Source organism: Cupressus sempervirens, chromosome 2, assembly GCF_028749045.1.
Source record: "Cupressus sempervirens isolate cs-2001-9-10 chromosome 2, ASM2874904v1, whole genome shotgun sequence".
Classification (NCBI taxonomy): Eukaryota; Viridiplantae; Streptophyta; class Pinopsida; order Cupressales; family Cupressaceae; genus Cupressus; species Cupressus sempervirens.
This window is the reverse complement of record NC_143119.1, coordinates 459478392-459502645: the sequence shown is the minus strand read 5'-3', so window position 1 is coordinate 459502645 and position 24254 is coordinate 459478392. Positions and strand designations below refer to the sequence as shown.

The following is a 24254-nucleotide window of genomic DNA, read 5'->3' as shown; positions in this document are numbered from 1 at the left end:
CACCGCATTTTCATATGCTGATTGCACAACTTTGGAACTTGCTGTTGTAGTAGTTAACAAGTGTTTTGTCAATGATTTATACAAGACAAGCTTGTTCATCGCGTGCGAACCAAAATCTTTAGAATCTATATCAGCAATGATCCTGATTGTATATTCTGAATTTACTCTCTCTACAGCAATAAGATTGCCGAATTCATTAGTAACATGGCATCCCATCTTTTCCAAATCACAAGTAACACTTGTTTCAACTACTTGACAATCTTCAAAGGCCACCTGCAACTTCATGATCAACTTCTTCAATGTTTCCTCTTTGTAACCAATGAGCCCTTGAAATTTGAAGAACATTTCACATGATGGAAGAATGTCACATGAGACCAAGGCATCTAGATCAAATTTTACCATTTCATCCCAATCATCAAGAATTTCCTTTACGTTATCTGCTTCTTGTGTCAAAGAAGAAATTAAGTTTCTCTCCATTTCATTTATCTCTTTGAAATGCCTGAGAACTGCAAATGTTTCTGTGATGGTTCGAACTCTTTCAAAAATGATTTCTTGTATACAAGACTTGACAGCTTCAATCAACCTTCTCTCTTTAGACATTTGAGACATGACAACAACAATCTGAGAAGATTGTTTCTGGATAATCTCATTCAGACAAGAGACCTCCTGTTTCAGCTAATTCTTCTTTTCCCAAAGCTCATGATTGCTCTTTGATACATTAACCAATGCATCTTAAGCATCTTGCAAGCAACTCAAACATGATTCCTTTCCAATTTCAACCTTAGTAAACTTGTAGTCAAAATGAGTAAGTTCCTCAACAGGTTTATCTACCAAGGGCTTATCAACCTCAACAAATTTGGTTTTATCAGAATCAACCAAAATTTTGGAAACGATCTTATGAATCAAAGATTTAGATTTGGTCCTCTTAATAGGAAGATTGTCTGGAGGAACAACCACTTTCCTTCTCTTTGTTGTTATTCTACTCAACCATGTAGGCAGGCTGAAACTTTCATCTGCAAAAGCAGGAACAATGGAGACCATTGGCATTGATCCAGATTGTATATCTGTGTATATTTGTAGTGACTAAGCAAGATTCAGTCTGTACTACTGAAGACATAGGAACATGTTGAGAAGACTCTGTCATAAAAAGCTCAAATCCTATCAAAGATGTATCAAGTTGGGAAACTTGACCACTGGTAAGAGTCAGAAAATCTTCAAACACATTTGCTAAATGAGCATATTATTCATTTGAAGGAATGCGAAGAGCAACAGAGGGAATAGGAAGAGCTATGGTATTAATCTCTGAAATTGGAATGGAAGGAGTGAAAATAGTGGAGAATGAATCCACATCATCATCAACCTTATGCAAAAAGGGCTCTTCATGTATAGAAGATGTACAGGCTTGTGTAGGCTTTGGAGGAGATATGATTATGATTTCCCCTTCTTCATCTGAATCTCCTTTATCGGATTTTGTTTCCAATTCTTTCACTAATTCTTGAATTGGTTTAGGAACTTGAGATGATTTAGTTCCTTTTTTGCCCTTCAATTTGAATTTGAGGGAACCCTTAGCATCAGAAGATGAGGAACCAACTTTCCCTGTGATTTCTAGTTGTGCTTTCCTGCCAAGAGGACCAAAACTTCCACAATCCAAGCCCATCTTAGGATTTACTCTTTTAAGGCCTTTACTTTTCAACCATTTGTTGGTGTTTACCAAGATGAATTGAAATTTGTCCATGATAAACGTACCTTCCTTTTGTTGCCATTGAATAGGAAAAGGGCACTTCTTATCAAAGCCGGCTTGATGAAACTCCAGATCAAAAATGTTGCCATTATCTTCAACTTGGAAATTTGAAGGGATTTCTAACATGTTAAGATCAATTATCTGCTGCAAGGTTAATCTGCAATAGTCCATCTTCATGATGTCAAGTTCTGTCCTCATATCTATCCATATGTCTTTGATGCGATGAGCATGAGTGCAGGCTCTTTTCATTTGAGAATTCATCTCTCGGTAGTCAAAATCAAATCTAGCCTGGACCTTCTTCAAGGTAATCAACTGCAACTTTGATTCCATGTTCTTTGCTTTAGGTACAGAAATGATTGAATAATTGCCAACAGTTAAAGGCTTAGCTGAGGTAATGCCAAAACCAGGCCTATGCAAAGCATGATGATCACTCTGCACGTCCATGAGCTGTCTAGTTAGCTCCATCAGGATGATTCGATTGGTAGCATACCTAGGTAAGGTATATAGCTCACCTTTGAAATATCCAACTCTCAAATATGTGAAAGTGGAAAATTGAATAAAAATACAGCCGTATTGGTTCACCTTCTCCCATGCTGCATCAAATGCTCTTTTGACAGATAATTGCTTATTGAACAAACTCGGAAAATACTCAAAGAAGGCATCTTGGACTCTTCTGGAGTGGAATTTACTATTTGCCAAAGTGATTTGGTCATAGTAATCCCAAATAGGAACCTGAAAACGATCTCCTTTGGTAGAAAAACTAGAGAAAGATCCCATGGCAGCAGCAATGTAAACAAGATAATAATTCATATAGAAGGGCACTGATGTTCCCACATTGCATATTTGCTGGCAAAGTGCAATACTGATGAGTTCTCCCCAAAAGATGTGTTCTTTATTCTCCATAATTTGAAACATGAACTTATACATCCATGGCTCAAAATCAGTAGAATCTTAAAGGCCACAAATCCTTCTAAGAAATGATAAGATCTTTATATTCTTGTTTGAAGTTTAACCAATGAACGATCTTTGGCCATCTGGAAAAATTGCTTCTTTTATTGTCTAACCAATAAAGGTTGAAATACTTCTGATAATCACCCTTTTGTGCATTCCAATAGGCCAATGATGATCTTTTAGTCAAATCAACACATTCTGATTTATGCGGAACCTTGAAGATTTGTTCTATAACCTCAGGATCAAGGTTAATGATAACATTGCCATTAGCGTCTTTGATAGTCTTTGTCTTGGGAGTAAAACACCGTGCACATCCATAAATGAAGTCAGGTTCTATAGCTGCCATAGGAAACGTAGATACCAGGTGAATGTTGCTTCTCTTAATGCGCTTCATTTCATGACTAGTCGGAGCTTCAACTCTTTGTAGAAAATCAGCCACGTCCACATGACCAATCTTTGTGTCCAACACGTTATCCAAAATAGATATGACTGAAGAAGGAATTGCATGAGCCAATTCTTTATCATATTGATATTTCATTTTGCCTTTAGATTTGGATGGCAAGGACATATCTTGTGCTTGCGCTGCAACACAAAAATCCCAAAACACATACATTATTAGAAGGAATCTCCATACAAGTGAATTCCAAATCAGTAGTGAAGATTCGAAAATGGATTGGAAACTTCACAAATCTGACAAAGTGACTTCAAAGAGAAAGCATATGCATATGCAATGGAATGGAAAGGGGAATGAAATGGTATGAAAGTGAGAAAATGGAAGATGAAATGAAATGGAAAAGAATCAGAATGCTTGAAGGTGGAACGCATGGGAATGTGTGCAAATGAAGATTGCTGATTTCAAAAGTAACTTAGTGTTTTCAAAGCATTATTGCATAAAAAATGAATACATGTAAATGCAACATGTAACAAGGAGTGGAGGGTGAGATGAGATGCGAATGCGGGTGAAGAATGCAATTCACATGTATGTGCAAATGAAGGACAAGATGGAAAGCATGGAAAGTTGTGGAAACATGTATTTGCTCATGGAGGCGCAAATGCATATGAAGGGATGAAAATGAAAAATGGGAGTGAGATAATGAGTTTTATAGTCACTTTTGGTGAAAAGAGGAAGTCAAAGTACATGGGAGATGAAAATGACATCTTTTTTACTTTTCAAAATGCGACTTTTAATCAAAATCGGACCTTTTGGGTGCAATTACACGTAAGGCATTTCGTGTAATCGTGTCGTGCGAGTGAATGCGGAAAGTGAGATGGGTGAAAATGGAAGCAGAAAATGGGATTAGATGCACGTGTGGATGGTGAATGGGATGAAAAACATGTCATCGCATTTGTTGGATGGAATGTGAAGTGGTGTGATACAAAATTGGAATGTGGATTGTAACGATGCTTTCGCATGTAATGAAGCAAAAACAAGTTCTTAGGAAAGAACTTGCAATTTCTCCAAGTCGAGAAAAACCGACAAGCAAGCACAAAACACAAAAGAAACAACGTAACTTTGGAAAGTGACTCAAACATACCAAGATGCAATGCACTTCAACACTCAAATTCGAAATTGGGACTTGGGAAAGAACCGAAAACATGAAAATGAAGAAAAACTTCATTTTTAAAAGAGAAATGCAATTTCCATGGCAAAGATTTTAACAAGTGGATACCATCAAGTAAATTCATGCATAAAATCAGCAAGATAAGCATGGATTTAAAGCAAGAAATAAAGAGTCCACTTACATGTGCCAAAAATGAAGGGAAAAGATGCTCCAATGTTTGAAAAATTCTTCCAAAACACTTATTCCAACTTAACAAATTCAAATGGGAGAGGGCAGCAAACAAGGTGAAGTTGTTAGGAGATGTCAAAGTGCGCCTTATTCATGCTCCATGTTCCAACGTTTTTGGGTGTTTATGCTTGTGGGATGTTTTTGGCAAAAACGTTTTTATCCATGATGATAAATCAAAACATTTTGATCATTAAACACCGAAGTATGAACCACAATGCAATGAAACCTCCAAAATATGCCAAATCGATTTACTTGGGGGAGAAAAAACATGCATTACAAATGGATTTATTGCTGATTTCTCCAAAAACGTGCCCTATCATGAAACTTTCAAAAATATTTTTGAGCTTAATAAATCCATTTTAGAAGCAAAAGAAATCATTGCCAACCAAAAATGCCTCCAATGGAACAAATCTCATGCAAATCCATTGAGAAAATCTCAAGTTATGATCAAAATCGAGTTTTTGGAGGGCAAGAGCATGTTTTTCTTCAAAAACGGACTTTTAGAGGGTCAATGCATATATTAAAACATGTCTTTTGATCAAATCGGACTTTTTGAGATCACTTACATATTTTAAAATATGCATCTCTCCAAAATCGCACTTTTTGGGTGCCATTACATGTTTTAAAATGTGCTCATAGGCAAAAATAGACCTTTTAGGGGAGGAAGCATATTTTAAAATGCAACTCATCTTTTAGAGGTTTAAACATAAAACTTCACTTTTCATGCCATAGCATCAAAAAGGTCCCCTTATGGCGAACTTTTGATGTAATGACATCAAAAAGGTCCACCAAAGTAAACTTTATATGCAGTGACATGTAAAAAGTTCACTTTTGATGGACTTTACATGTTATTGCATATAAAATGTCCACTTATGAAGACTTTAAGTCATTTAATTCACTTAAAATTATAAAAATGTTACAAAATGGATCATAAACAATATTTATTTATCATATTTTGAAATGTAACATATAAACATCATTTTAAAGTAACATTTAAATAAACATTTGATTTTTAAAACCAAAAATTAAACCAACTATATAGTTATATACTTTAAGTGAAAAATTAAAAAATAACTCAACTTAAAATTATAACATAAAGTGCACTATAGTCACTTTAAGTTAAAAATTTGAAGTTAAAGTAACTTAAAAACATAACAAAAAGTGAATATAAGTTATATTTTTCAAAAAGTGAAAGTCAAATTGAAAATATAACATCATATTTTTAATTCGTGTTGTTGCACCTAAAATGTCCACTTTTGAGGCACTAAAAAAGGCATAACTCTTGACTAACAACTTCGATTGACCTCTAGGTTAGACCAAATTGAAAGGAAAAACGAAAGGCATGACATGAGCAAAACCGAAGGACTAAAAACAAGCAAACACAAACTCAAAAGCAAAGAACGAACGATGAAGGCTTCAAAAATCAAGCAAAGACTCGACAGAAAGCAAAACAAAAAAGACTTGATGAAGGCCTTCAGTAAAATGATTTGATATGTGAATTGAAATTGATCGATTGATCAACATTAAGCAATTGAGTATCAAATTCAAGCTTAGAGAAATGCGAAGCTAGCTTGAAAAAGTTTCGTGCTGTTACCAACATTTTATGTTGACAAAATACAAGACAACACCTTCGGCAACTCTAATTTGGAGTATGTTCTAAAGATGGATTGTGACATGAAGTGGTTTGTCACAAACATTTGTATCTCCTCCCCCTCTTGGTATATTTTATTCACCCAATCTATTTGAGTGCCAATCTTCTACATGATCAAATTAAGGGAGTGAACAGTACATGGGGTCCAAAAATATGGTCATATCGTCTCTCAACCAAAGCACCCACACCCACTAGTACATTATAGGTCAATTTTCAACCTTTTATTTCAACCAAGCCCTAAATCGGCTTGTTGAATACTTTTTTTTAATGCTCGAGTTGGTCAAAATTTCGACCAAATTGGTTCATAATTAAAAAAAAGAAAAACGTGTTCGTCATTTGTTATTTGGCAAAGTGTGTTTGGCGGCAGTCTGTAGTGCGGGAGCCATTTTAGGTTACTACATGTGCAAGATAATTTATGACCCCATTTGCATTCCTCTTTAGTGGTTTGGATTTTCCATTTGATAACTGTATGTGCTTGATTATCTCATGCAAGCTGCTTCAAGGTCGATTACATTTTCCCAAAATGTTTTTCAACTTTCTCATTTTCTCACCAAGATTATTGTATACTTCTTTGAATTTTATGTTTTGTCTAAATTTGCTTCTTTTTAACTTTTCCGTCATTAGAAGGATTATTGTATGCTTAGGTCTTTGTTTACTAGTTGAGCTGTGCTTACTAAATCATTACATACGTTTAAGGAGATGGCATCAGATCTCGAAACTTCACTAGTGTTAGCCCAACAACGTGAAGAGTAACAAGTTATCAATAAATGTGTGTTTGAAAACAGCGAGTTGCATCTGAAGATTAAACCAAGGCTACCATACTTATTGAAATGCTCATTTGAATATGAAGATCAGACCAGCCCTAACATAACTTACTGTTAGCATCCAGTTGAACCTGATTACCAAACGAGAATAGAAATTGTTGTAATGAATTTTATGATAATGGGATATAGCTAAACCCAAATTAAAAGCTTTAGAAATTTGGCATCCCAGGGCACATTGAGCCTCCCATCATGTGTTGTGAGGACTTCCACATTGTCGAGACCACCAATGTTGATCATTGGATTGAGTTCTACTGAGAGATGTCTTGGAAAATATCTGGTAAAGAAAACTAAACCCTGTATAGAGAAAGAGAGAGAGGATAACCACATAAAGCTACAGGAGATTGGCCTAAAACCGTGAGAGCTAACTGATAAATGATACCATTATTGTGATCAGGCACGTCATACGTATCTATGGCATTTTTCTAAAATAAGAATATTCTTCAAGGGAACGTACCCTATGGTACTCAACCTTAGTTGTAGCAAGTGTAAAGTAGAGTCTACTAGCCCTTTCACCCTTTACTTGCTTAGTAATTCAACCAACTTAATAGATTTAAGGAAAAAGATGAGTGTTTAATGATGCAAGCGATGGTTCCTTTGTTCCATATTTATATCATTACATTACATTACTTCAGCGATATATGTCTAAGATGCTACAGAGATGGTGGAAAGTGTGACAATTTCATTTGGTTATTGTCGCCTATTCCTATTTTGCTTGAGTTGCTGTGTATCAAAATGGATGAGGATATCTTCTTATTTTAATGGAAATTTATATTTGACCAAAGGTTCAAAGAAGACTAGCAATTAGACACAGTTTTAATTAAATATAACAGTCATACGAAATGAAACAAAAACATCTATCAAGTTCTGGAGAAACACACTTCTATGCTTAGGCATGAACATAAGCCAAAATCTGTGAGACCAAGCATTGGAGAAATTAAAAGGAAAATACCAAATCAGTTTCTAGACTATATAATAACTTATTCCCAATCCCAACATCCTGCCAATGATCTCATTTCTTGGTCAACTATTGCCTCCAATCGCATACTAACATCTGGTTTAAAATTTTAAAAGAATGACAGCAGGAAAGGTGCTATTTTTTTTCTACTATACTCAATCTCTATTATGCAAGTGTCAAAAATAGTATGAGACTTGTATTGGACTGCTTCATTTCTAAATAGGCTATTGCTCTTTTTCTAAGTTTAATACTAGCGAGTTTCAATCTTTGGAGTATTTAGTCGCTCTTTGTGTTGGGTATCGAACTTGTAGTATGTCCCATGGTAAGATTTCCCATGCTAAGATGTTTATGTGTTACACTTTGTGGCTGCTCTTGCATCAAGGTATCGAATTGGTGAAAAAGTTCATGTCATGGTCTTTTTCATTTTAATTAGGGTATCATTCCAAGTAGTAAACTTTAGAGAGTCTATTATCTACTTTATGGTTACCAAACATGGTTGATTTAGTATCAAGGTTATATCAGATTAACTCCAACCTTCACACATCATTTAAATCTCAAGAATCTTTGAATTCGATCCTTAATGTAAAAACCCTGGTTTGGTTATAGCTTAATGGAATTAATTTTATCAACATCAATTCCCTTACCCATTCATAATGTTGTCATTCAAATCTCTGAACATCCAGCCTTGGAAAAACTGATATTTAATTCTATAACAATAGGATTGCTGTAATTCTAAAGTTATGCACTAATAATGACAAATGATTTATAATTGGATATGAACCTTCACTTCCATCTTAGTTTGGTTTGCCACTATGAAATATTGAAATAAAATTTTGAAACATACACTAGTTTCTAAAGCCAGATGGAACTCTTTATTTTGATTGCAAATGCAAGTGAAAATTACAATCAAGGAAATGGAACCTGGTAAATATATCAGAACTCCCAGGCAGCTAATGATGCATAGGGTTCCTTCCTGCAAGCTCAATTTGCACCTCCAGAATTGGGCGGACAGACCATAAATTCTCTCCAAGCTGGATGCTACCTACAGCAGCACCACGATGCACACTGATTTTCCACAATCCGAATCATAGGTCTGTAGAATATAATTGCAACCTCCAGTCTCTTCAAATTAGACAATTATAGAAATGAAAGACTCTCTCAGCAGTCCACACATATGCAGATCGACCTTCAATGATAATGCAACTAGATTCCAAACAATGACGTCTCCCAATAACAGATTGTACAGCAGGAAGACTCCCCTAATTTTCAAACTTATAGTTCTCAGAATTGAACTCACTACGATTCTCAGCCAAAGCTTCTTCCAGAGCAACAGTAAGAACAGTAGGAAGACAAGAAAATTCTCAAAAATCCACAATAACTTAGCTGTGGAAGAACGATCAACTTCAAACCCTTTTACTTCAGCAAGGATACAAGAACTGTTAGAAACAATAGTCCACCCAGATAACTGAGAGGGGGGGGGGGGGGCGTGAATCAGTTATCCAATATTTAAAACATTTATCTTCTTTAAACAAATTTAACCATTCAACCAAAGTAAACCGCAACCATAATAAAATGCTCATAGACAATTACACCAGATATGTTGACTAGGAAAACCCCGGTGGAAAGGATGCCCACAAGATGATGTACTAATATAATTATTCCTTGTTAGAGGATGGACCCTGTTAGGAGTCTATTACAACATTTAGTACAATGAGTCCTTGTTAGGAGACTTTGAATCCCTGTTAGGAGTTGTGGTGTAATGTATGCAAGAAGAGCCCACTACCCAAACATGCAATTTCAACTACAAGAAGAGCTCACTGCTCAAACAAGTAATTTACTGTTATCTTCTTCTTTCCTTTGCCATTTCCTCTATCCTGTCAATCGGACCAATCACTGTCAAACCTTGTAGACCAAGTCACAAACTTCGGATCCAAATACCAAACCTCAGATCATTCAACAAAACCTCGGCAATGAAGTTTCCTTCACTTCCCACTGCTCTGCTCAACTTCACATTCCACACTCTCTGCTGCTTATCATCAATTCACATTACATTCATTCGATACCATGATAAAGGAAAATGTCCTTCCTTTATACCGAGTCCATAAAACAATTCCCTGAGTCGGCTGTTAGACCTTCTCAATTAATTATTATAGGACCACATTAAGAACACGTTACACTTAGCGATAACCTTAATCTTCTGCCTTGCAACTTGAATAACTTTCCGTACACGCAATATTATGACGAGGGAACTTAGCCACGCCATCCTCAACATGTCTTCTTCATGTCCTCAACCTCGATCCTCAAGATATCAACTCTACTAAGAGATATAACAAGTTTACCGGAACATACCTTTGTAAACTCTATCTCAGAACATACATCACCAAAACTTACATAACTTCTTCTAGACTTATCCTTTTTGCTTTTAACGTTAACTGCATATACCAGATACTCAGAAGTATCTCCCATAACCTCGGGTGGTTATAATGCTCAACTAGTCGTCCGTACCAACTTGATCTTTTCGTTTTTCTTCTGTCAGATACTACAGAAAACTACTATGTTGACATCAATGACAAACTCAGTCATGAACGTAACATATCATCATAGCAGTACTCCCCCATAGGAATATCATCAGCATTCATGCTTCTAACCAATCTTCCAACAATCTCCCCCTTTGGCATTGATGGCAACATAGATGAAAAACATCTAGTTCCAAAAATACCAACAAAAGATTGTTAGCCTTCAAATCCTCTTTATCAATCATACTCCCCCATTGATATACCTCAATGTGCTCTATACCAAACTGTTATTCCGCATACTATGCTTATGCCGAATTTCTCCCCTTTAGCATAATGTTTTTCATGCCAAACTTCTCCCCCATTGACATCAATGTCAAAAGCTTCTGCAACCAACATCTCTGCATCAAACTCAGCAACAACTTACTAGCTCGAATGTCAAAAGACACTATTCAAAACAATATCAACAAGAGTCCTAGATGACTCTGTCCATCATAGATATTCCCCCAGATAGGAAGCATCAGCATTCAGTCCAAACAAACAATAGTTCTTTGTTACACTGCACTGATGCACTCTTGCATCTTCTACTTTGATGTAGGAAGGGGCATAACCCCAAGCATACCTCGCAAATACTGAAAAGTCTCTTTGGGAAGAGGCTTAGTGAATATATTTGCAATCTACTCTTTAGTGCTCACATACTCCAATCTGATTTCCTTTTCTGCAACTTTTTCTCTCAACATATGATACTTAATAGAAATGTGCTTAGTTCTCGAATGCAATACTGGATTCTTAGACATTTTTACCGTGTTTGTGTTGTCACAATGTATAACAATAGGTTCACTGAATTCTATCCTTATATCCTTCAGCATCTGCTTCATCCAAATGACTTGATTGCAATTATTTGTTGCTGCAACATACTCTGCTTCTGTTGTACTTTGAGAAGTACAATACTACTTCTTGCTTAACCAAGAAACCAATCTTCCTCCAAGAAAGAAAGCTCCTCCACTGGTGCTCTTTCTGTCATCCATACTGCCTGCCCAATCTGCATCAGTATAAGCACTTAGAGTAAAATCATTAGATCTATCATACCATAATCCAAACTCAGTTCCCTTTAGGTATCTAAATATCCTTTTCACTGCTGCATAATGTGCTTCTCTGGGATCAGCCTGGAATCTTGCAACAATTCCAACTGCATTTGCCATATCCGACCTTGTGTAAGTTAGATATTGCAATCCTCCGTTCATAGATTTGTATTTCTTTTGCTCAACAATAGGTGGCTCATCCTTCATAGATAACTTGTGTCCAGTTACCATAGGTGTTCTAATGGGTTTACATGCTTCCAAACCAAACCTTTTCAGTAAATCCTTCAAGTACTTAGTTTGAGAAATAAAGATTCCTTTTTTATTCTGTACAATCTGCAATCCTAGAAAATATTTCATCTCTCCTATCATACTCATTTCAAATTCTTTCTTCATTTCTTCTGCAAACTTCTTACTTTCTTCATCATTTCCTCCAAATATAATGTCATCAACAAATATTACCAAAATCATCAAATCATCATCAGTTTCTTTCCAATATAGATTACTATCTACCATACCCTTGCTACATCCAAGCTTTGTCAAATGCTTGTCCAATCTTGCATACCAGGTTTTGGGTGCTTGCTTTAATCCATTCAATGCTTTCCTTAGTCTGCATACTATGTCTTTGTCAACTATCAAAGGACATCCTTCAAGTTGCTCAATGTATACCTGTTCTCAAGTTCTCCATTCGAAAATGCTGACTTGATATCCATCTAATATACTTTGAATTTCTTCTGTGCTGCATAGGCTAAGAATAATCTTACTACTTCTATTCTAGCCATTGGAGCATAAGTCTCCTCATAATCCATTCCTTCTTGCTGTGAGTAACCTTTACATACCAATTTTGCTTTGTTTCTTATAACTTCTCCTTGCTCACTCCTCTTGTTTCTGAATACCCATTTAGTTCTTATCACATTCTTGTCTGCTGGTCTAGGGACCAATTCCCATGTCTCATTTTTTTCTATTTGATCCAATTCCTCTTTCATAGCTTGTTTCCAGTAGTCATCTTTACATGCTTCATCTGCATTCTTAGGCTCAATTTGAGATATCAAGCATAGTTCTTCATTTATTCTACTTCTTGTCATTACACCTCTGTCTTTGCTTCCAATGATCTGTTCAAATGGGTGATTCTTTATCATGTTCTTTCCTGAAGTAGGAGTTGTTATCTCAACTCTTGGCTCTACTGAAGGTTCCGAGCTTTGTTCTTGCCTTGGTTCTCCTTCATTCTGCAAATCAATGTTAGTCTCAAGAAATACCTCATCATTCCTTAACTTAGTAACAACATCATCCTCTGAATTGTAATCAACTATTCTCTCTTGTATTCTTAATTTCTCATTAATTCTCGTATTTGCACTTTCCATAATAGTCTTAGTTCTTTGATTATAACATCTATAAGCCTTGCTTTTCAATGAATAACCAAGAAACATACCTTCATCACTTCTAGCATCAAACTTACCAATGTCATTATCTCTCTTTATGTAACACTTACTTCCAAATATTCTAAAATACTTAACTATAGGTGAATGACCAAACCACAGTTCATAAGGTGTCTTGTTTCTGTCTTTCCTGACTTGTACTCTGTTCATTGTGTAGACTGTTGTATTCACAGCTTCTCTCCAAAATGTCTTGGATACATTATTTTCTGTTAACATAGCTCTTGCAGACTTGTTCCTTCTCTCTATAGTGCCATTCTGTTTAGGGGTCCTCGGAGCTGATAGCTGTCTTTTGATTCCATTTTCTTCACAAAACATGCTAAATTCATTTGAAATAAATTCTCCTCCTCTATCTGATCTTAAACATTTAATCTTTACACCAGATCCATTCTCTACTCTATTCTTGAATATCTTGAATTTGTCAAATGCCTCAGATTTCTCTTTAAGAAATGCAACCCACATCATTCTAGAAAAATCATCAATTGGAATCATGAAATACCTTTCACCATAGAATCTTTAGTCTTTATAGGACCGCTGAGATCTGTGTGTACAATCTCCAACTTCGCTATAGTGGTAAACTTCTTGCTGGGAACAGAAATTTTGTTATGCTTTGCCAAAACACATTCCTTGGAAATTGTGTTAGTAGGCTTTATAATCTTCGGCAAATCTCTAACTACAAACATTCTACTAGTCCTCACAATACTGTCAAAGTTTATATGACAAAATCTCTTATGCCATAACCAACTATCATCTACCTTTGCAACCAAACATGTCATTTCAACAGGATTCAACTGAAATACATTACCTCTAGATCCGGTTCCTGTTCCAATTACCTTTCCATCCTTATCTTTGATTATGCATGTCTTTTCTATGAACTGCAACTGATAACCTTTGTCTACTAGTTGTCCAACACTCAGAGGATTGTGCTTTAAATCATCAACAAAGTATACATCCTCAATGTTAGTTTTACTTTCAAGAGTTAAAGATCCAATACCTTTAATGTGGCATGTTGCATTGTTTCCGACCCTGACAATTCCTCCATCTTGACTTTTGAAGTCAACAAACTTGTTCATATCACCAATCATATGATGTGAACAACCACTGTCAATTTGTCCAATTAGATTTCTTCTCAAACTGTGATATCAAAGCTACCTTCTTTGGACTTTCTTCTTTAATTGCCACAAATCCAATTTTATCATCACTAGCACTTAATGTTTGTTCATCAAGTCATTATCTTCATTTGCATACAAACATTCTCTATCTTTTTTAGGCTTATGATTTCCCTTATACTTTTTCTCTCTTTTAGGACACTTAGATGCATAATGACTATATTCATCACTAGTCCAACATTTAAAGATTTTCTTACCTCCTTTTTCTCTTCTTACTAGAAGGACTACTCCTTCAATCTTTCTGTCTTCTTCAGATCTGCTGCTGCTAGCAAAATCTCCTCTAGCACTTGTGCTTCTTGATAAGTTAGGTCAAATATTCAAGGCATTGAAAGCTATCTTGGTTCTAGTCAATTCTTCAGACTGTCTAAGTTCATTCTCAACTGCTTCAAGTCTTCCAAGCAATGTCTCCTTTGTGAAATCTTTGGTACATGATATCAACAACTGTATCATCTAAACTGCTGACTTAAATGGCGGTGTTAGAGTCTTCAATAATATCTTCCATATAACCTCATCATCTTCTTTGGTTCCTCCTTGAGCTTTAATACCTGCAGTAATTTTTGATATCCTGCCTATATATGTTCTTACAGATTTATCTTCCATCATTTTAGCATCTTAAAACGCACAAATCCAACTTTGTAGCCTCAACTTCTTAGAATGTTCATGACCTTCAAAACTATTTTCCAAAGCTTTCCAAATCAAATGTGAAGTAGCAAGTGATTTGACCTAATTGTACTCAATTTCAGGAAGTGCAGTCAATAGTGCTTCTCTAGCTCTCATTTCACACATGAAAAGATCTCTTTCTGGCTCGGAGCAAATTTCCAAATCCTTTTCTTCAATTATTGTCTTCGCTGATATTGTTAAGATCCAATATCCCGAACCCATACACAACAAATGTGTCTTCATCCTTTCTTTCCCGCTGTCATAGTTTGTTCCATCAAATTTTGGACTATCTTTCCTGAACATGTTCGCCATGGATCTCCCAAAGCTGTTAAACGTTTTCTTCAAGGACTTGATGCTCTAATACCAATTGTTAGAAACAATAGTCCACCAAGATAACTGAGAGGGGGGATGGTGAATTAGTTATCCAATATTTAAAACATTTATCTTCTTCAAACAAACTTAACCATTCAACCAAAGTAAACAACAGCCATAATAAAATGCTCATACAGAACTACACCAAATATGTTGATTGGGGAAACCCTTGATCAGAGGGAAAATACAGAACTACACCAAATATGTTGATTGGGGAAACCCTTGATCAGAGGGAAAACCCCGACGGGAATGATGCCCAAAAAACGATGTACTAATATAAATATTCCTTGTTAGAGGATGGACCCTGTTAGGATTCTATTACAACATTTACTACAATGAGTCCTTGTTAAGAGACTTTCAATCTCTGTTAGGAGATTTCAACCCTGTTAGGAGTTGTGCCAACCTTGTTAGGAGTTGTGGTGTAATGTATGCAAGAAGAGCCCATTGCCCAAACATGCAATTTCAACTACAAGAACTCACTGCTCAAACAAGTAATTTACTGTTATTTTCTTCTTTCTTTTGCTCTTTCCTCTGTCCTGTCAATCGGACCAATCACTATCAGACCTTGTAGACCAGGTCATAAACCTCGGATCCAAATACCAAACCTCAGATCACACAGCAAAACCTCAGCAATGAAGTTTCCTTCACTTCCGCACTACTTTCCTCAACTTCGCATTCCGCACTCTCTGTTGCTTATCATCAATTCACATTACATTCATTCGATACCATGATAAAAGAAAATGTCCTTCCTTTATACCGAGTCCATAAAACAATTCCTTGAGTCAGCTATTAGACCTTCTTAATTAATTATTATAGGACCACATTAAGAACATGTTACACTTATTGATAACCTTAATCTTCTGCCTTGCAAATTGAATAACTTTCCGTACATGCAATATTATGACGAGCAAACTTAGCCACGCCATCCTCAACATGTTTTCTTCATGTCCTCAACCTCGATCCTCAAGATATCAACTCTGCTAAGAGATATAACAAGTTTACCAGAACATGCCTCTGTAAATTCTATCTCAGAACAAACATCACCAAAACTTACATAACTTCTTTTAGACTTATCCTTTCTGCTTTCGATGTTAATTGCATATACCAGATACTGAGAAGTATCTCCCATAACCTTGGGTGGTTATAGTGCTCAACTAGTCGTTCGTACCAACTTGATCTTTCCTCTATTCTTCAATCAGATACCACAAAAAATTGCTATGTTGATATCAAACTTGCTATGTTGACATCAATAACAAACTCAGTCATGAATGTAACATATCATCATAGTAGTACTCCCCCATAGGAATATCATCAGCATTCATGCTTCCAACCAATCTTCCAACAAGAACAACCCCAGGGAAAAGCCACAGGCAACAAAAGAAAATAAATATTCAAGCATATTTTTTCCAATGAAATGAGCTCTCATTTATAATCTTTTGTTGGCTAAAGTTTCCTATAAACCTCCACTTCAGAGATTGTGGAAGTTTCCTAAATGAACTCAACACTTGAAACTTTCCAACAATATTTTTAGAAATATCTCTAAATGTCATTATTATAATAATATAAATATCATTATAATAATGCACGTAATAATTATCGAATAAATAAGAGCTCATGAATTATTAACCTTATTTACTGCAGGTGATGACAATCTGCTAGAGCCACCCACTTCAATGCCAAAAATAGCAACTGCCAAAAAATATTAAGTTCACAACTGGGACCCCCAAAACACCCTATCAGCTCACAAGGGAAGCTATGATGAGCCAACTCCATCAACTGCACAGACTTGCCGAAAAACGAGGACATTACACTTAAGTCATAGGGCAATCTATATTTTTAATTAGGCATTAGTGTAATTAATTTTCTTATTTATTTTTTTAGTTGTCGCAGGAGGTAGTAAATATATGCATATTTGATTTTTATAACACGAAAGTCTCGCTCTTGTGTTCATTGTTCCATATAACTATTAAGGACAAGCATAGGACGCTAAGAAGTAATCCTATGTGCAAAATGTATGCCCTAAGTTTTCCTATATCAAAATGAGTGCGATCAACTACTCATAAGTTTTGCCAGTTAGCAAACAGCAACATCTTGTTCACTGCTAGGGTTGGTAGTGTTTTCTTAAGTGAGCACTACATTCACCATCAAGGTAATTGTAGGAACTCTTTAGTTAAAGCCTTGAAAGTGATCTCAATCTTTTATTCTTAATTTGGCTTTCTGCAAGTTGAATAGCTGGTTTTCATTTTGATTGGACTCATATTTGCATTTTCACATTTAATACATTGTTTTGTGTTGTAGAATTTAAGAATTGAGACTAATTTCCTTGCATTCGACATTAGGAACAACTTAGGGAATCAAGATGTAGAAATTCCCCATAATCATATATCATTAAGTGGATATGTTGGAACAAGTAAATGAATGTCAATTTTTGACCTTTTATTTCGACCATAAGCAATTTGTGCTACACTACTAAAAAAACCAACTATTGAGTGAATTTGATGGAATGGAACCCTTGGGGCAAGAATAAAGAAAAAAATCATTAGACATGTTGGTATGATTTATTTGATTTTAAGTATATTTGTACTGCACACAAACACCAGCTTATGTAAACTCAAGGAATATGACTTGATTGTAGAAAAACCAAACCATTTTAGTCAAAATTCTTGTCATGCAACAAACATAGATTTCCAGTGACATTTCATGCATTTAAAAGAGAAAGAAATCATGGGTAATCATATTTTTTTCTAGAAAAAACTCTCTCTACATTATGACACATTATAATCATATTTGATCCTTTTTTTGAGTAGTTGATTACAAGATTAAAAAATGTTGAGTCTGCATATGCTTATGTTATACTCAAAACCCAAAAATAAATCATTTCCAAAAACTTTAAATAACATAAAGATACTAAAAACTCTTTCCCTTGTAGGTTTGTCACACTCTTTACAACCTCAATCCCTTGTTAAGTATATGAGCAATACAATGATAACGTAGATTATTTTGTATAATCACTACAACATTTGGGGTCGAATTGCAACAGCGGTCTAATTTGTGGTGATTTTCATTTTTTTTTGTGAATTTCCCCAATGCCATCGCAATACTGATGTAAGCGTCGTAATTGCAACACCTGCGTAAGTTTAACCAAAAAACTTGCGTAAGTTTTAACCAAAAAAAAAAACACAACATAAATCATTTCCCATTTGTTTTGATTGTGGAGAGTTGCGCACGAAAGGTGGAGAGCTCCGAACAAGGATGGAGAGCTCTAATCATCGTCATGCCCTTGTGCTTGGTGCATTTCATTCCTGTGCTATATCTTTGCATTTCGTTGTCGTGCCCTTGCTCTACAATTTCGTTGTTGTGATCTCTGCATTTCGTTGTCGTGCCTTTGCTCTATGATTTGGTTGTCATGCCCTTGTGATCTCTGCATTTCGTTGCCGTGTCCTTGCTCTGCGATTTGGTTATTGTGCCCTTGTCATCTCTGTGTTTCGTTGCCATGCCCTTGCTTTGCAATTTCATTGCCGTGTTGTGCCCTTGCTCTGCAATTTCGTTGCCATGCCTTAGCTCTGTGATTTTCTTCAAGGGTATGTAAATGTTGGTTACTTTTCCTTCTAAATAGGTATCTCTTTATATCTCCTTCTGGACATGTATATTTAGAGATATTTTTTAAGGTGTTCATTACATCTTAGAACAACAAAAAAATTGATCTAGCTACATACATATTCGAGAATCCAAATAATAATAAAATAAAACTCACTCAACTCGTGCTAAGTGACTTACCTCAAGAGCCTCCACAATAACAATGCAAACCAGAAAAAATGGGCAGAGTTCGCAAGAAATTTTACAAAAACATATCATAGCAGATATTTTTAGAAAGAACCTAGCCATAACCAATTAAATGGATCTAGTTGCTAATTAGTTGGGTTGATTACAAATTCTTATAGAACTGTCATCAGATTAGGTACAATAAAATAAACAATCAGGTGTTCCCAACTAGCAGGATCAAATACAGTTTTCCAAGGTGATAAAATTGCATATGCAAAGAATTGAAGAATAACTTCAATGAAGAGTTGAGTGTAAGGAGTTGAAGAAGCAAGTTTTGCTTCTATGTAAATGTCATAGTTACGAGGCTCATTCCCTTGCAGAAGCCTCTGCCACAATGACATTACCTCTAAACCATGCAAAGGATGTTGAAGTGGTTCCCAACCTTCTTGTAAGAATTTGATACTTGGGATCATCGCAAGGAGACTATGCCAATACTTGAGACACTCTTATAAGCATTTGACATTTGGACTGTAAATTCTCAAAGACATAGCACGCAACCCTTGTTTGAGATTTATATCTTAGTCCCACTGTTTCAGAAGATCAAGTCCAATGATTTGTATCTAGCAAATTGATGATATAGAAATTCAATATGGAGGAGGATATATTGGCATCACAAACAAATCATCCCATATCCATAAACAACATCTAATCTTCTGTAAATCTGTCCTCTGAAGACCCAATACATGGAGCCATTATCATCATGAGTAGACTCACTCTCCTCAGATGAATTCAATCGAAACTATTCATACCAAACTAAGTATGCAGAAATCTATACTTACAAATTATATTATCTCTTAGTGATTGAGTAAAGATCAAATACAGTTTTCCAAGGTGATAAAATTGCATATGCAAATGTATGTATGTATTTATATGTGTATATATATATACACACACATGTGTGTCTATGTATGTATGTATGTATGTATATAAACAGAGAGATCTCTGTATATATACATACATATACATAAAGAGATGCTTCTCTATATGTACATACATACATAGACACACACATATGTGTGTATGTATATATACACATACATATACATAAAGAGAAGCTTCTCTAATCACCTATTGGGAGAAATATAATGAGATACATGCTTACAAGGAAAAGAAAATAACATTTACATAGGTACCTCTTCTCCCCTTTAAGAAAATTGCAGAGCAAGCACTACTACATTTGGATCCAAACACCACAAATCACACCGCCGTCGCAATTTGACCCCAAATGTTGTAGTGTTGCAAAGGGTAGAAAGATCACAAGAGCATGACACGACAACGAAATTGCAAAGCAAGGGCACGAAGATCACAAAGGCATGACAAGGAAATGCAGAGATCACAAGGGCACATAAACGAAATCCTAGATCTCCACTGATCTCCACCATGGGCACAGCAACAAAATGCAAAGATCATAAGGGCACGGCAACAAAATGCAGCGATCACAAGGGCACGGCAATGTAATGTCTCCATTTTTGCCAGTATCAGAGTTTGAGAGATTAGCCTATTATTGTGATCCTCATAGGCTAATTATTGTGGATAGAGGGTCTTCTAAGGCAGTGGCTTGGCTTGGGAGGGTCTTATCTTCTCCACAATTTAGTAAGTTATAGGTTGGTCTTCGTTTGGCTCATATCGGACTTCATTTGGGCTCAGTTTTGTGTACTTACTATTTGTGGTAAGTTGGGTGTTGATTGAGATGGACCCTTTCTATTTTTGGAAAGTGCATTTGGTCACATGGAGAAATAATAGTTGTAACTCCTATTTCAGACGACATATTTAAATGATGAGTATTTTGGGGGTTATAATATTTTTAGTGGCCAAATTATTATTAGATCATTAAATGACTCATTATAAAGTTATAATTTAACTTTATAATATCACTTAAGTTGAAGGTTGAGTCATCATTGGAAGGGGTCATTTATTTCACTAATATTATGCCTAAGCCAAGTATTAAATGTTGCCAAAAGGGTTAAGTTGGAAAGTTTCAAGAGTTGAGTTCTTTTGGGAAATTTTCACAATTTCAGAAGTTGAATTATTTTGGAAACTTTCACAATTTCAGAAGTCAAGTTCTTTTGGAAACTTTTGTCAACAAAGGCATTATAAATATGAGTTCATTTCATTGGAAAAAGCATGCTTCGATATTATATTTTCTTTTGATGCCTTTGTGGCTTTTTCTGAGGTTCTGAAGTTTGTGCCCTTGTTGAAGAATAAGGGTTTGTTTTGAGGATTTGTTATCTTTTGCTGAAGTATAGTGGAAGATTGTCTGAAATTGGTAGTGCAAATTGCTGCTGAAGTAGAGCAATTTGACTTGTCTTCTCAATTGTATTAACTATACAAGAGAAGCTGATATTTGTGAGTGAATTGGTCTAATTCAAAAGGGTTTGGAGATAGAAATTATAAGTTGCAGACTTGCGTTTTCGTTTGGAGTTTGATGTTTCTTTATTGGGGTAGCGTCTATTACATGCTAATTGCGATCTGCCTTAAGTTGGAGGGAGCATACTGTTGCACATTGTTCCTCATACAAATCTGCTGCAATTTTGATATCTATAGCTGTCACCTACAGGTTCTTCATTTAATTGCAAATTTCATGAGAGTTGTAGTTATGTGTTTCAGTTATTAGATTGCATGCCAAGTGTATAAATGTCTATTGGCTGTAGATGCACACTTCACACGCTAAAATCATATGTATTCGAATGGTCAAAAAAGATTGCATTTGTACTTAAGCTTCTTTGTTTGGACCAAAGTAACTTGACTCATGACCCAGCTCGGACTCAGAAATGACTCGGTGGTTACTCGGCAAAGTGAAAAAATCTCAAAATTTGAGATTTTATAGGATTTAAAGAACATTCCATGCACCCATTATTGAATAAAGCGTAAAGACACAATAACATCATTAAAGAGAAGATAATTTGAGATTGATCATAATGCACATACTTAAAGTTAAAAGTCAAACATACATCGATTACATAAGTACAATACTAGAAAGGTAAATTGTTAAATACTATATTGCTAGTAATTAAAATTTGAACTTTAAACTTTAATGTTTTAAACAGTAGCTGAAGGAAATATTATAAAAGTAAAACATAGAATCATATATAAAATGATAAATCCATGCAACCCATCAAAATGTATATGTATTATGTATTATGAAATCCAACACATCAAGATTCAATGAATCAATAGTCATCATCAAATGTTCCAAATTATGATCATATATTAAGTTAAACAAAAAGTTAAAACAAGACTATAGCTATGGCTCCTAGTCGGAGTTCTCATCATCATCATCATCCTCATCCTCATCCTCATCCCCAACCTCAGCCTCAGCCTCAACCTCAACCTCAGTATAATCTATAAAATGTCTCTTAGTAAGGCGTCTAAGATAGGTCCTGGATGTCTGAGTAGCCATAGCATTAGCCTATGAGGTGCCTCTAGGATCAACTGTAGTCTCTGGCTCTGCCAATGCCTATGAGGTGCCACTAGGAACAACTGGAGCTCTCTCGTCCTCTGCTGCCATAGCCACAGCCTCAGCTTGGCCCTCTCTATCTGCCCGATTAACCCACTATAGATCCTCATCATCAAAGACAAGATCAATAGCCTCAGTGATCCACTTAGACTTTGGATCAACCTCCTCTAGAGTAATCGGAGAGGTGTCACTATCCAAAATCTCCCTGATCCTAATGCGTAGGTTGTAATGCACAAAGACTAGCCTATTCATTTTTTGCACAGACAACCTATTACGCCTCTTCGAGTGGATGCGCTCGAACATGGTCCAATTTCGCTCACATCTAGAAGCGCTACTTGGCTGGCTCAAAATGCGGATGGCGATTTGTTGAAGGTTTTTGGTTGAAGGCCCAAACATTTGCCACCATCTATTTGAATTTTGAAAAAAGGAAAAGAAAAAAATATTAGTCTCATTTCAAAATTTGAACTTTAAAGTTTAAAGCTAGAAATTTAGAAACTAGATTGTATAAGGCTTAAGCTGCAATTTTTACTTGGCTGCAATTTTGTACGACCACCTTCGCAAATTTGACTTGAAAAAATGGGCCCTGATGCATTATTATAGGCATCCATCTCAAGCAATATATCTGTGGGATTAGGGTCCATCTTTGATATCACAATGTACAGGCCACTAATAACCTCCTCATCTGTCTTGAAATCTTCACAAAAAATGGTATGCCAGATTGAGGTAATAGGCTGCTACGTGGATGGGCTTATGACGCTGATTTTGCCATCTCCTATCAATTATGTCCCAAATAGGGCCATAGTTTTCCTCAACTCCTACATATTTGGCCTTAATAGCCTCCTTGACCCTATCCATGCCCTCATAAATGTAGCCCATAGAGGGCTTCTCGCCATCGGCAACTCGTAGGAGGGCTGCAAGGGCTCAGTGATCTACAAAACAATTAAACAAAAAAATAATTTAGTGAATGATGAAACTTTGCAAAGTTGCACAATGAAAATAAAACAAAAATATGTATGAGATAAATTAATTTATAAAATTTTAAAACTTAAGCTTTTGAAATTTAAATTACCTCCACAATCTTCGAACATGGCTTCCAAAAACCTTCATCATCATAAATGCATTGTGTTGCATCTATCCCTGCAGGGCTGGTGGCAAAGGAGGAGGAACTCCATTCTAGACCAACAACCATGCACCTCAAATCTAACCTTGAAGTCAGCAAGGATTTTAGTGTGATAAAATTAGAGACAAATCTTGTGATACCACGACGAGCCAACTCCTTTCCCTTCGTGTATTGCCTCATAGTGCTGAGAACCAAGGTATGATTATAGATGAACTTACAAAAAATTTTGGCCTTGGTAACACATGATTTCACCCATACAAGCTTGCCAATATCCTCTAACATGAGGTTGATGCAATGGGCTGCACATGGAGTCCAAAAGATTTTTGGGTGTCTCTCAATCAAAAGTTTTCCTGCAGCAATTTTAAATTAGTTAGTAAACAATGAAAAATTTTGATGTATTAAAAAACTTTTAATTTTCAAAATTTAATGAAAAACTAAAACAAATTTTTTAGAAGTAGAACTTAGAAAGTTAGAAGTTATAATTTTACCTGCAACAACATAATTAGCTGCATTATCAGTCACCACTTGGACAACATTCTCTTCCCCCACCTCCCTTATGACCTTCTCAATAATCTCACATAAGAATTTTGCATTTTTCACATGTGAGAAAGCATCTATAGACCTCAAAAACATGGTGGATCCTAAAAGTGAAAATTAAACAAAATAATTATCATTCAAGAATCAATAGTCAATAAAATAAAAATTTTGTTATTCAAT

The 24254-nt window shown here is 35.6% G+C and overlaps 1 protein-coding gene across 12 annotated transcripts in view; it reads right to left on the bottom strand.

The window, feature by feature from the left end:
- LOC149573034 (uncharacterized) overlaps positions 1–24254 on the bottom strand; it is a 155564-nt gene that overhangs the window by 59588 nt on the left and 71722 nt on the right. For 7 of the 12 annotated variants that reach the window (XR_016360009.1, XR_016360010.1, XM_089814195.1 and 4 more), the window contains exons 3-4: positions 24026–24178; positions 23487–23887 (exon numbers count right to left, since the gene is read on the bottom strand). The exons of the other annotated variants lie outside the window; for them this stretch is intronic. Coding sequence is in view for 5 of the 7 variants with exons in the window: in XM_089814195.1 (XP_089670321.1) it covers positions 23487–23887; positions 24026–24170 (546 nt within the window). In the remaining 2 variants the exon portion in view is untranslated. The remainder of the gene's footprint in view (positions 1–23486; positions 23888–24025; positions 24179–24254) is intronic. 12 annotated transcript variants of the gene reach the window in all.